The following is a 14,497-nucleotide window of genomic DNA, read 5'->3' as shown; positions in this document are numbered from 1 at the left end:
CATTCCAGTGACTGAGGGAAATAAGTCCCTAAATGACGCTGCCAACGTTACACTACGCAGTACTAGATTCTAATGGATTATCTCACATTTTCTTTCTGAGTCTCTGCAGTTTAACAAACAGCAAAACTGAGATTAGCTGGGTCTTAGCTAAAACAACAAATTAAAGTTTCTATTTTCTGGTTCAAAAGCTGAAATGTGAAAGAAGTGAGATCAAACTGTAGCTGTGAGGAGCAGAGGTTCAGTGTTTAATCACAGGCATGACCACATGCAGTCCAAACCCAACAGACCCCAAAGGCTTTAATATGACAGATTAGCACAGATCAGATTACAGATGTCCCTCTTACAGTATTACCATCATCATCCAATTAAAATGAGACCACTGTGGCTATGATACTGATGGATTATAAAGTGGCTTGTTACAATGCCTCGAAAGTGTTCTACCGCTCTAATTCCACTCTATCATTGACCTAATAACAATCCCAGCTGCCTCGCTAATAACTACCCACTCTGTCTATCTGACGATAAGTAAGTGAAAGCATTAAAAGTTGTAATATTATAGCGCATAAAAACAAACATATGAGTGCAGTTTTGCGGTGCTGATGGCTGCAGAGGTTTAAAGCGGAAACAGACCGGCTCTGTCTATTTCCTGAACTACACCTCACGTTACACTACGCATTTGTTTTAGTCTTTGAACCATCTTAGCGAGGATCAAGGCTGAATGAAAAGGAGGCTTCGGCGATGACAGACTTCATTGTCCTGACCATGTTCTACTGTTGATACAGCATTATGTCCCGGCCCTGCTGTCATGTCGTTTCAGTCGACTGTTTACTGTGTGAGAGCAGAAGTAGGCTTTGCTGGATTTTAGAATAACAACATCAGAATATTTTGTTGTTTCTTTTTAATAGCGTAACAGAAAAAATGATCACATACTAAAAAACGCGTTGCCCCAACAACAAATGTCAGAGCATGTTGTTTGAAATGCAGTACAGCAGTGTTTGCTGTGCAATTGGGGTCAATAATAAATTTAATTTAAAAGAAAGAACATGCTGCATGTAAAACACTGGCCCGAATGTGAGTTGCGGCAGAGCTGCACAACATACCATCAATTGTTATAACAGCGCCTCCCTTAGTTTATAATACCCAGCCTCCACGCCTTGTCTCAGAGGGGCAAAATAAAAAATGTATTGGGGACATTATTTTGACTTCAACTCGTTTTTAAAATAGAAGCAGTTGAACCAGAGGAGCTATGGAGTCACAAACCACCGTCAGCCATCTGCTGCTGCTGCTGCTGCTCGCTCAGCCAGTAATCAGATTAGATATTAAGCACTAACATGTACCACTGCATACACTGACACAAAACACAATAGTGACACAGAATCACACAAATGTATGCTTAACCTAAATACAACATACAGTTTGACGAAATCCTATTAGAGGAGTAGGCATACCTACGTTTCCACTGGTGCGTGCACACAGCTACTTAATGCTACAACCACAGTTACATCACGCATGACGAGGAAAGGAGTCGGTTTTACCTGTTTTACTGTAGCATTTATCAAAAAAGGAAAGTTTAACATAGCCCTGAAATACTACCGCTACCAACCAGTATGTGACTGAATCCATGTAGTGTACTAAGAGTTAGGCTGAAGGACACATGAGTATGATAAATGATTAATAACTTCACTCAGTTGTGTTTCTTAACTGCGTCTGACAGAGAATTGGAAAGAGGTTATTTACTATGTGTGTCAGCAAAACACCTGAAATTGTTATGAATAGACGTCATTGACATGGTTGGCATACAGCCACTGGTCTAAGCATCACTTTGTGGTACAGATCAATGGTTTCAGCCATCAGATACTTTTCAGTTTTTTATGCTATCCAGCAAAAAATATGACACCTGGGACTTTTCAAGTTGGCTGACAAACAGCATTTTTGTACATTATGTCATCAAAACAGACAATTACAAAGACCATTAAAGCCTCTCATCTTAGCCAAGGCTGTCCTTTAGTCACCTGATTGTATAACTTGCAAAATCTGGAACTCACGCTACATAACCGACTGTTTTAAAATATGTGCACTACGCAGCCCAGGAAAAATGAAACCATTTCTTCCTGCACCAATTTCTACTCGCCATAACTGCACTAAATCCCCTCATCCATGCCCCCACACACTCAGATAGAGAAAAGGAGAGGAATCAAATCAACTAGGCCATGCAGGCAGCCAGGAGGGGCACAGGCGGCTGCCAGCCCCACCACCCCCTCTCTCAGTGGGGCTCCAGTGACTGACACTCAGCCCGTTAAACCACAGTAGGCTGGAGTTGAGCTCTGTCCCGTAGCAGCGGCAGAAGGATGGTTTATCTCCTCGTCTAACGGGTATCTGGGTTACTGGGGTTAGCACAATCCTCGGGGAGCCCCTCTCTGTCTTTTCTACCCTCCCTTTCTCTTCCTATTTTCCTCAGTTGTTCATTCTTCACTTTTATCCCGTCTCTATGTCTTTCTTTCCAAAGCCCTCATCTTTTCCTTTCCCTTTCAGCCAAATCTCTTGTATCCTTATTTCTCCATCCTCTCTCCCTTCATCTGCAACTGTTTTCTTCTTCCCCTCTCTTAGTCTCCCCGTCGCTCATCTCACACACTCACAGGCCTTTTAGTTCCTGCCTTCACATCCCCATTTGATCCTCCTGTCCTATTGAACCGCCTCTCTTCCTTCCACCCTCTCGTCTTTCTCTCATCCTCAAACAATTTCCTCTGCCCTCCCCCCTCCCCCACACTACTACACCCTCTCTTCTGTCTTCTGCCAAGGATACGCATTATCTATACCAGGGGACAGAGATGAAAAAGCTTGAAGTCTGAATGTTGGTTGTATATCTATGTAGATAAAAATATGACTGTTCAATACTGCTCTAAATGTCATTTACGTATAAACAAAATGTTTTTCAGTGGTGTGTCAAAACAAAAACCACCATTAACGTATAACCACCATCTCCCAACACACTCTTATTCATCACCCTAATTACAACTCAGTACAGCTGTAACCCAAATGGCTAATGAGCTGATAACAATTCACAACTGTAGTTCAATTGGTTTTTCAGACAAAAGCTTGACAAAAAGCAAAAGCTTAAGATTCACGCTGCCCTACTAAATCTCAACTAAAAATGAAGCTACATGGACTAACAGGTAACTCTCTCATTGGTCTGCTGCAAAGCAAAGTTTATTCTTGTAACTGACAGATGGTAAAGCAGCATTTTTTTTATTTGAGCTAAGTGAGAGATGGTGAACAAGGATGGGAATTCACACAGTGGTGCACATGCTGCACATTATATTTGATGAACAATGATATGGATTGAATACTATGCAGTTGTGAATCATAAGGCTTTGGTTAAATTCAGTGCTGGCACTACACAGAAGCATATCCAACTACACACTCTATGTTAGGACACACATTTACAGTCAGTTTGTATATGCTGTTGTTGCATTGGTACACTCATTAGTACATACTTGGTAGGGGGTGCTGGGCGTAGATGCAGGCCCCCTTGCTCCAGCAGAGAGGGATGCAGCCACTGTTCTCCATTTGTTTTGTAGGGGGGCTGTTTAAGGTCTGGCCACAGGGCCCAGACAAAACTGCTGGGCCCCCAAAAAAGCATAGAGACGAGGACTATAACTGGCTCCTAACTTTGCTTTTCCCGACTGTGACAACAATTCCTGGTTTATAGAAGTCTGAAAAAGCCAAGGAAAAGCAAATAGAGAGATCCTAAAATATTCCCAAAAGTGTTAAAAAACTGAGAGCTGCTGTGCTGGTAACTGGGCTTTCATTGGTTAAAGTGGTCATAATATCCATTGTGCAAGTTTTATCCACCTCACAAGTTAACTCCAGGAAACCAATAGAAAGAATCGATCGAAGCTGGTGTCCCGGGATTGTAAGTAACTCCAGTAAAGCAAAGAGCCCAGCAAGAGGAAACAGAGGATGTCAAATATCCTTTGTACTGTAAAATCTGATGACAGAGCAAGTATCCAGGAGGCAGAGAGCATAGAGGTCCGGGGCTATGCGCTAACAGCCACTACACTCAACATCATCAGGATCCAGCTGATTGAGATGCTCCAAATGTTTTTCCCTTTAAATAACACAGAGAAAAAGGTCTGATCCAGCTTCACATCCACAGTGGCCCAGCATGAAGAATCTCACCAAGTCAACGTTAATCTGGAAGTCAGACCTCCTTCTGCAACAAAGCGAAAGACGATTAAAACTGGGAAGTACAGTATCTGGTAAAAAATCCAGGCTCCTGATCACAAGACCGCGAGTCACTCTCCTGAAGCTTGCTGAAACATCATATTACTTCAGGACTTAAGGGAGTGGCTCCGGTTCCAGGTCTCAGTAAGCAATCCGCCCAGTACATGTCATGACCTTTAACCCAGCCAAACTGCGTTTACCATTGTGCAATGAGGCATGTAATGATCCCAGTGAGGAAGTTCCATTTTTTGCTTCTTCAAGACAGGGCGATGGAGCCCTTTTGGGTGGAGAGGATTCAGTAAGAAGCTTGAGGACACTTAAGCAGGGTGTTCACTTCCCAAAACAGACTTTCAAGCCTGGCTTCTGTGGTTGTGGGATGATTTCTCTACCTATTAGGCCATCCTGTGGTCCAATAAATCCTCACAAATGCTCAAGCTCAGGTCTTCGGTGCGGAGCTGCTGATCCAATTAATCAATCCTTGATGTGAAATTCAAAGAAGGCGGCTTCCCTGCAGCCATAAATGTTAAGTCACAGGGTTTTGCAACGCATGTCAAACATCCAGGTTACAAAACGACACTGACATCCTTTGCTGGGAAAGTAAGACTCCATATAATCACATCAAAGCATCATTTTCCAAGTCAGGTGGTAGTTTTGTTTCGTAAATCCAACAATGTTGATGGCGAGACGGATGAGAGAAAGAAGAAAAGAGAAACTAGCATCAGTTAAGAATGAGACGAAAATGTAGGGCAAAGCAGGACGTAGAGAATTGGAGCAGAGTGAGGGAGAGGTGGATGAGAGTGACCGACGCAGGAGGGAAAAAGCAGAGCAAGACAGGGAAAGACAAGAAGAAGAAAGACGAAAACAGAAGAAGACTAAAGAATGAGTTGAATAAGAACACAATGACCAAAAAAGAAAGACAGAATTAAAAGGACAAAATGAATTAGAACGTGAAAGAGGAAGAACACAGAGCGTGGGATGAAGAGAAAAAGCAGAGAAACCCAAAGGAGAAGCTGAGCCTCACATCCTCCAAAGCTTTCCCACAATGCTCGGAGCCCGCACAAGTTAATCAGGTCAACGCAGGTGTCTGATGTCAGACACAGACATAAAGTGACAGAGACCTGAAGGGAAAGGTGGAGCTGAAAGTCAAGAACAATAAAAGCCAAGGGACGTGGAGCCAGGCAGGACAGGATGAGAGTCGGACCGTGGAGAAAAAAATGATGTTGCAGGAGCGAGCTGCTGGAAAAAAACTGATGCGGTAAATCTGCTGCGAAGTCAGTCAGCTGTGTGTTGTTCAGTTTGGCTTCTGAAGGCTTTCCTCTGGAGCAGCGGAAGAGCAAATAGATCACAACATCATTCCCAACCTTGCCCGCGCATGCACACACACACGCACACACACACACACACACACAGCCGCAGCCAAACACACACACAGACGCAGTACATCCAGTACAATGCCTGAGCGGTTGAAGTGAGTGCACCGGAGACCGAGAGAGTACGTGTGGAAGCTAGAGAGAGGGAGTACGTATACAAGAGTGCATGTGGCTAAGCGGTGTGGCAACTGTGTGTGTGTGTGTGTGTGTGTGTGTGTGTGTGTGTGTGTGTGTGTGTGTCAGCAAAGCAAAGGGAGTGTGTGTGCAAAATTCTCAAAGTGAGTGTGTGCATGTGTGTGCCAAGTGTTTTTCCTCTGCTTTGTCTTCTGTATAGGCTGATGTGACCATGCTGCAAAAAAGCTGCTCCGCTCAATAACAGGGAGAACCAGGGAGGGAGAGACAGAGAGAGAGAGAGAGTGTGTGTGTGTGTGTGTGTGTGTGTGTGTGTGTGTGTGTGTGTGTGTGGAGGGCAGAGAAGGAGAAAGACAGGAAGAGGAAGAAGGAGAAACAGAAATATTGTAATTGAGACTTGATGCAATGGAAAGAAGTCAAGTTGATTGGATGCTACTATAAATATGCTAATAGGACCACAGCCTTAATCAGCACTCCAAGTTTAATAAACAAGCCCTCACATGAACACACAAAGCCAACACACACACACACACACACACACACACACACACACACACACACACAAAGTTTTCCCAGGATTAAAGCTTAGCCACTGAAAACACACATTCCACTCTTTGACCCATTACAACTGCAGTTCCCCTCTATTTCTTTTCATTATCCGTCCCCCGTCTGTCTCTCTGTGCTGCCCTTAGCTGGTCTCTACTGCCCTCTGTCCTCACTCTGTCTCTCCTCCTCCCCAAACACATTTCACCTGCTCCTGCCGCATGCCAGTTCTTCACCGGCAGTAAAGCACTTGTGACATTCAATCCCCCGGATGTACCACAGAACTAGACGATCGAAGCCTCCAGCTGCAAAACACTACAAACAATCATGCTGCAATTATTTTGGGACACAAACTGGTGTCGAGCATTGTAGGTATAGGTCAGTTATTTTAGATTTAAAATGACTGAATCTTTAATATTAAGGACAAAATATGCTGTTTGTAAATGCCCGTCAGAATGACACACAGAGGCATTTTCTGACCTGAAGGCCCCATCAACACGAGGGTCACCTGTCAGCGTCTTTCAAAGTTACAATTCACTGTTAAATACATCGGTTTCATGATGTGAAAAAGTCTTAATTACCCCTAGAGGGCTTTGTTACTTGAACATAAACATGTCATTTTGGGCCATTTGCTGAAACAACTGCACTGTCATTTTTCAGTCTCAACAAGAAACGCGTATTAAAATGCTAGGAAGCCCAATATAAACACAGTCACTAGAGCCCCTAAATCTTACGCACTGGTCTTTTTTGACAATAATTAACCCTTTGCACCATTAAAACTAAAACAAGAGTTACAGCCTCGTGGTTGTTTGCCTTTGTCAACCAGTCAAGTCACAGTTTACAGCCTTGTCTGTCAAGACTCATATATATCCATATATCTATATAATGGGATGGACAGATGTACGGACAACCCAAGATATAACACTGCTGGCACAGAGGCATAAAAACCTGTTTTTAAACGCAAGCTATTGTGGAAACATGGGACTGCTGACAAGCTTAAAAGAAATTGTCAAAAAGCTGAGTGCACATGGAGGAAAAGTACACTCCACATCTACCATAATATTTTGTGTGAGCACCTTTCAGGATATAATAAGGAAATGCCAGGCACGCTCACTCCTCTGAACTCCATAACTAAATAAATAAGAACCAAAACAATCCCTGGCTTCTTTTAGCAGCTACAGAGACTTTGATAAATCCCACTTCTTCGTGCCCTGGTGATTTATTTCTCAGATACAAAGTGGAGCAAATTTTCAGCCCACTTCTGAGATCAGGGATCAACAATGAATGAATGCTAATCAGACAAGGCTGTGTAATGACTCTGACACTTTCAGCATACCCTGCACGCTTTTACTCTTCAGAGGTGATTTGTAAAGTGGTCAATTTATTGTTGTGTTGTAATTCTGAAGTCTTGCGAAATGTTAAGTATTATAATCTTTACTCATGTTTTTACTTTCTGTGTGTGCTGTTTTATTCTTGCTTTGTGAAGCACTTTGGGTTGAGCTGAGCCATGAACTGGGCTTAGCACCAGTACACAAGCAAACACCATGTACACAAATGACTTGGCTTCAGTATTTAGTACGTCCTCATGTAAAATGACAGAATGAGCGTCTTCAGGGTTTTTTTTTTTTTTTTTTTAAAGAAAATCAAGAAATTCATCCTGTAATATGCTATTTCTGAATCCGTTACGTAGCCTTAGTCTTCATTGATTTGCTGCACTTTTAACCACATAAAGAGCTTAAATGCCTCAGTCGCATTGTGAGCCATGGATCCAGATTTCCTCCTTTGTTTTGTGCCTCATCACCATGTAAAACTGTCGCATTCCTTCCAATTAAAACTGTACCTGTGAGTAAGAGCATTTCCCAGGCAGTTATTGGCCTGAGTTTACCTCGTCTGTACAGCGTGCACCACGCTGCTGTTACTTTCCAGCAAAGTCAGACAGCATCAGCTCGTTATGTGCGTCACTTAACCCCAACCTCAACTTTGGCAACAGCATCCAAATGAGAACTGGAGCCAAAGCGAAGGTCAAGAAATGTAAATGATGTTCCTGTTCAGGAACGACAGGTCCTCAGCTCCAAATATACAACATCCCCCTTCAAAACTATAGGATCAACAGTTACCTAGCAACAGCCATGGAGAGAGGCTGGAGCTAAGGGCCATAAACGTCTCATCTATATCTATGAAATTATTCAGCTCTACCTTGATCCATCGCATCAGCATCATCAGCCATCTTTAAAGTCTGAGTGAAGACTAAGACCACAGAACATCACGCCGTGTGAAAAATGACAACAAGGCTGAATCTCTTAATTATCATGAAAAAACAAGCTGAAAGAATAAAATCATGATCATTGAAATTCTGTAAAATAAGAATAAAAAATGCTTTTCCAAGGCACACCCAAAGTAAACTGAAAGCTGTTCTTGAACTATTCAGAGTAAACGCATGGTTTCAGTCTCTTTGGAAATGGAACAATCTGAAGTTTTTTTTTGGACAATTTTTGTCATTTTATTTTGCTAATTTAATGGTCTGCCTGCGAAGACTGGATCAGAGCTGCTGCTCAGCGAGAGACTCACGTTCAGCGAGCTAATCCAGAAGCTCAAAGAGGCTAACAGTGGTAGAAACAGTGCGTAGAGCCAGAATATTTTCACATCTAACTGTGAGTTTATTTTGACTGAACCAGAGTTGGTGATGGAGCAGTGAAAAGACGAACCATAACAGTTTTGGTGAGTTTTATTTTGTCTGAGTTTGAATTAAGTGAGAAACTTGAATTCAGAAGATGTACGGTTCCATATTTTCTGTTTAGTAAGGAAAGTAGGTGGAAGAATATTTCCTTTCTTGGCATTTTGTCAGTTTATTTGTATATTTATTAGACTAATAAACGTAGCAAACTCCCCAATGGTTGGTGAGCTGACACGGGCTGTTTGGAACATTTTTCAATTTTTGACTAATGACCACAAAAGTGTTTTGGCTGAACATTATGATGTCACAGTGAGACTGACATTTGTTCACATTTTTATCATAATTTATGGTCAAACATGTATTCAGTGTGATCTCGGGGACTTTTGACCACCAAAATTGAATCAGTTCATCCTTGAGACAAAGTGACCATATGTGCCAAATTTGAAGACATTTCCTCGAGGCTTTCCGGAAACACTGTGTTCATGAGGACAGGACGTATGTCAACCCCACAAAAAATGCCTGCATAAAAAAAAACCTTGTACTCACCAGTGCAGTATGATATTCTGGAAATATCTGGAAGAGAAAAGGGTGAGGGAGGAGAGAGAAAAACAAGACTTTGATAAATTTGTGTATGTGACTTAGTGTTACGATGAATCATTCACAATCAGAGTATCTTCATCAACGAGAGCAACACATTCAGCACATTCTGCATTGAATGTAACATGAAACTGATACAAAAACACCTGACAGCAACAGATAAACTGTACCCATTTGTAAGTTTGGTAGTCCAGTTTCCCGAGCTTATTCCTCCACAACACAACAGAGAGATGAATAAACGAAGGGCAACAAAATAAAAGAAAAAGAACAAATAAAGATGTGAAGAGAGACAAAGGTAGAGAAGAAGACAGGTCGAGTAAGTCAGAAGAGTTTGATAAGAAGACAGCAGAGGGAAACGAGAAGGAATCAAATCCCAGAATCGATGAGAAATGTAGCCGCAGGAAGAAGACTGCCATTAAAATACTAACATACTGGTGAGTAGCCAATTATCAAAACGAGCCTCAATCAAATCAAATGAAATGCTTTTAGCTCTCCAACAACATCAAAGAGGACTTCCATCACTTGGAAAGAACAAATGTCCAATCCAATTGATTACCGTGCTCAGTTTGTTTGACTGGCAGGAGTCAATTTCTAATCACACTAAGCACCTCCGCTGGTTTACGTGTCAGCACCGACCAGCCGGTGACCGTGCAGCAGCTGTGAGGACTCGCAGGATTTCATATGAGCCACATTCTGGAGAGTCGGAGTGGGTGAGAATCATGACTTGGCAGAATATATTCTGCTCCGTCATGCTGTTATAACCTCACCCTCTGGCCTCATTCATCTCAAACCTGTCTCATCACCTCATCACTCCTCTGCCCTCCTCGTTTCACTCACTCTTTCCAACACTCTCATGCAAAAAATGACACCAAAATGAGCAATATGATGAAACACTGAAGCTTCGCTGACATCTGTTACCAAGCAACAGACACGAAGCAGGGCTGTGGTGCCAACTGGGATGCCGAGGCTTTGTCTTACTTTATATTTAAGATAAAAAGCCGATCCCATTTCCAGCCAACCTCCTATTGATGCGCTGATTCGATCGGTCTAATGCTGACTCAAACAGCTGGATCGGGTATCAGTGACAATGTGGCACATCTATTAAAGTTTCAGTTCTATGGGTTTATGAATTTTGATTCCTGTTTATTTAATGTTTGTACTACTTCTGCATATTGTGATTTATCAAGTTTGTTTGCACTCGTTTGTGATATAATTAAACATTTTGATGTCTATGTGTGAAGCTTAATTCGCAGTGATGTTTCAAATTGGCAGTTTGATGAGGTCGTATTGGTACATGCAGAATTTCCTTTAAATAAATAAAACAGTTAAGTCTGTTGATTTTTTTTTTTTTTAAAAACACAGTATACTACAGTAAAGCACAATATACTATGGGAACTAGTACTACGTAGTGTATACTCACTTCTCACTTATACTCAAAGTGATATTACGTTATGAGAGTTTGGTTATAATTTTAACTCAGACGTTTCACTTGGTTGGATCCACTGCTGCTCGGTGTGTGTTCTGCTACTTCACATAATTTCCTCTAATCACATAATCCAATTTGTTCCTGGCAGAGTTGTGTCCAAATTGTTGGCTACATGTAGGATGCTGTTAACAAAAGCAACACAACACCAATCCTGGCATTACTCTCTCTCCCCCACTCTGAGTGTAGAAATCACGAGTGATAAATGTAACGTTTAAGCCTTGAATGAAGGCTGAAGCATGTATTGAAATGTGTCTCAAGAAGTACTATGAAAAGTACTATACAGCTACCTTTACATAATACATTTACTAGGTGTGTGAATGTATATAGATTTACATTTCCAACAGATGCATGACAACATCTGGTTTCTGGTTGGATGTGGATATTTCCTCAATGTCACCAGCACTGACCTCGCTCTAAACCCAACTTTAATCTTTCACGTCCACAGATTAATTACCCACAAGTAGAAGCTCTTATTAAAACAGTACTGAAGCATCTGTCACTGGAACTGCTTATAACATTTTTCACTTGCATAAACACTCCTCAGAGCTTCTCCCTCCTACTCTATCACATTTTCCCCCTCGCGCTCTCAGCCTTTTTTCTTTGTCTCTCCCACTCAGAGTAGAAAACTATTGCCTCTGGCTGCAAACCACAGAGGCTACGCTACAGCTGACACCACGCTAAGGGCATTGCACAACTCCATTCTCATCAAGAAAACAACAACAGCCTTTTGCAGCTCCTCTGCACTGACGAGCCTGTCAGACGGGAGTACAACGGCGCAGAGTGGCGCAGGACTCAGAGCGACATCACAGAGAAGAATAAAGTCACCTCAGTAGCAGCTACCGCTTTAACGAGGTAGCTGTCATTGTAAGTAGCAGCTGTAAAAACATTATTGTAGTATTGGGACTACTGCAGACATGGGGAAGTAAGACAGAGAAGGGTCTTACTTACACCCTTTTTCACATCTGTATTTGGCAGAAGACGTGTTTACATGAGCTGACGTCACTAAAACTGTTTCATGTGAAATATCCCAGTTAATAACCTCCACAGCCCAGCTGCAGTACATAACCCAGGAGAGGCCATCATGTAGATTCATTGTTTACACACAATCAATTGACTCCGCATGCTTAGTGTGCCAATAATGAACATAATGCACTACTGCTCTTTGCAGTGCACCCATATCAAATCAGAGTCCAGCAGTACACAGTACAAATCCTTTATAAAGTTTTATAACTCACACGTTCCCTCTCACTACTCAGCATTCATTCATTCAACAGCCTGATCGATTAGTTACTTGCTATTTATCTAATTTCCTACCTGAATCATTACACATTGCTGTTTGCAAACGGAAAATAGGGAAGACTCATCAGGTACTAAATGTAACAAATCCAAGTATTTTACCAAATCTGTTTTCCAATCCTGTTATCTTTTTTTTTTATCTTAAGTCATTCTTGGATTCATTTGTTCAAGTAAATTAAGTTGTTAAAGCAGAGTTTATCTGTTTATGAGGCGGTCAGACCAGTGATGTGACACGACGACACAATGACTCATTTGTGTGAGAGTATTTGAAGAGTAAATGTGTTCATATTAAGTAAAGTTTTACAAGGCACGACCGCAGCACGCACACTCAGATCCTGCATTTAAGCCCTCCTGTTCTCACTGCTTTTACCTGAATTCAGAAATTTATAGTTTGACAATTTTTTGTTTCCTTTTTTATTTTTTATTTTTTTAACAAGCCATATTCTGGCTCTAACTCAGCGTGCAGTTCACTGCACCACAGTTAACGTCACACAGACATTCACAGATACATTGATCCGAACCACCGCATCTCCGCGGTCCCACAGAAGCTTCACATCTCTAAATTCTTTCAGGAACAGAGAATAAAGGATTTTGCTATGAGACACCCAAAGTTTTTGGTATCTTGCTGTAACATTTTTACTCCTCTCGGTGTAAGCTACTTCGGAAAAAATGTGTCTGCTGAGAAGAGAAAATATTCAAACAAGTGTGATATGACATTTTACAGGCCGAGCTGTCCAGCCATGGATTAATGTCTCTTTTCCTACTTTCAGAATGCTTGAAGAGCAACATACTTAAAGAACCTCAAAAGTGGGAACATTCATCAAATAGTAAAAATGCAGTGCTGCTCGTGTTTATCCGTACACTAAATATATATTTGACAGCTACTTCACTCCTCTGCTGCTGCTCCAATCAAGACCTTTAGATGCTTTTCTGCATAAAATGCAAAGTAAAGTAAAACGCAAGGGAAAGGCTGCCTATCATTGCAGACTGTATTATGGGATTTAGTTTCCAAATTGAATCACGATATGACTGCGAAGTCAGATTTCTCCCATAATGATTACTGAAATGCTCGGTTTGACTTCCCATTACCAAGCAGTCCAATGTGGTGAATATCAACCACACAACCTGACAGGTGATTCTCCACACTCAAACAGATGTTGCACTGTGTATTTTTTCCACATTGCCCAGCCTAACAGTAATGTGTCTGGTATAACCCACTGCTCTGAAGAAATGTATATCGTGAAGAGGTGTAATACAAGTCATTTCAGTGAGTGCTGACCACTTGGAATAAGTTAAACAAAACAGCGAGCTACAGATGCAAATAGGGGAAGACTGACGATGGCACAACAGGAGCACATGTTTCCAGTCATTTTGCAGGTCTTAACAGATAGACAGCCTGCAGCTGTACTGTCTCAAAACACGACAAACACAGCTCCAACAAACAGGGACTCCACAGGTATAAATAAATTCAAGCTCATTGTAATCTGACAACTAATTGCTCCAGGAAAGTTTAATGGGTGGAAGCTAAATTATTAAAATGTAACTGCATTAAGCAGCTCAGACAACGTATTCTTCTATACAAGTGGAAAGAATATGACACAACTCATCAGGTATCTTAGCTATAGCTATTAGCGCAATAGCAGAAAACATGGCCCGGGGCGCAGGGAGGGTGCTGGTGGTAGAGGTGTCCTGGAATTCAATACAGCACAATAAAGCAACCACAATTGAGGCAAGACACGAGGCAACACAACCTGAGGCAGGGTTTTACACTTACATTGAGAGGGTCTGTGTGTTTTTATATGTACTGACTATTGCCCACATGGCTGTCAGTCGCACACCTGTGCTGACCCTGTGGACGAGAGAAGTGACACTTGCTAGCTGTGGCCTGTGGTTGTTTACCTGCATTTATAGAGGAACAGAAATCTGATGTTTAACTCGTTGTGGTACAGGTCTGACCAGAGCCTCAAACAAGTCAAGAAGATCGTATTGCAGGAAGATATCAGCTGTGAGCCACATAAAAGGGTTAAAAAAACCCTTTTTGCTTGTGGGAACTGATGAGGGCACAAAAAACCATAACAGAAGCCGATGAGGGTGATAAATTCAAAGCTCGTCCCACCCACAGTTAAACCGACTCCTGGATGAATGAATAAGCAGGCTGACAAATTACAGCTGTCA

At 41.8% G+C, this 14,497-nt stretch overlaps 1 protein-coding gene across 13 annotated transcripts in view; it reads right to left on the bottom strand.

Annotated features, from left to right (window-relative positions):
* Positions 1–14,497, bottom strand: part of LOC143325291 (focal adhesion kinase 1-like) — a 58,533-nt gene that overhangs the window by 41,367 nt on the left and 2,669 nt on the right. For 6 of the 13 annotated variants that reach the window (XM_076738268.1, XM_076738269.1, XM_076738271.1 and 3 more), the window contains exon 1: positions 3,495–5,283. The exons of 1 other annotated variant lie outside the window; for it this stretch is intronic. In XM_076738268.1, coding sequence (XP_076594383.1) covers positions 3,495–3,567 — 73 coding nt within the window. In that variant the 5' untranslated portion in view covers positions 3,568–5,283. Of the gene's footprint in view, positions 1–3,494; positions 5,291–9,489; positions 9,517–14,497 lie in introns of those variants that run through there. 6 more of the 13 variants (XM_076738273.1, XM_076738277.1, XM_076738275.1 and 3 more) reach the window with 4 other exon arrangements.

Source organism: Chaetodon auriga, chromosome 8 (genome assembly GCF_051107435.1).
Source record: "Chaetodon auriga isolate fChaAug3 chromosome 8, fChaAug3.hap1, whole genome shotgun sequence".
In the NCBI taxonomy this organism is placed as follows: domain Eukaryota; kingdom Metazoa; phylum Chordata; class Actinopteri; order Chaetodontiformes; family Chaetodontidae; genus Chaetodon; species Chaetodon auriga.
This window is presented reverse-complemented; position numbering and strand designations above follow the sequence as displayed.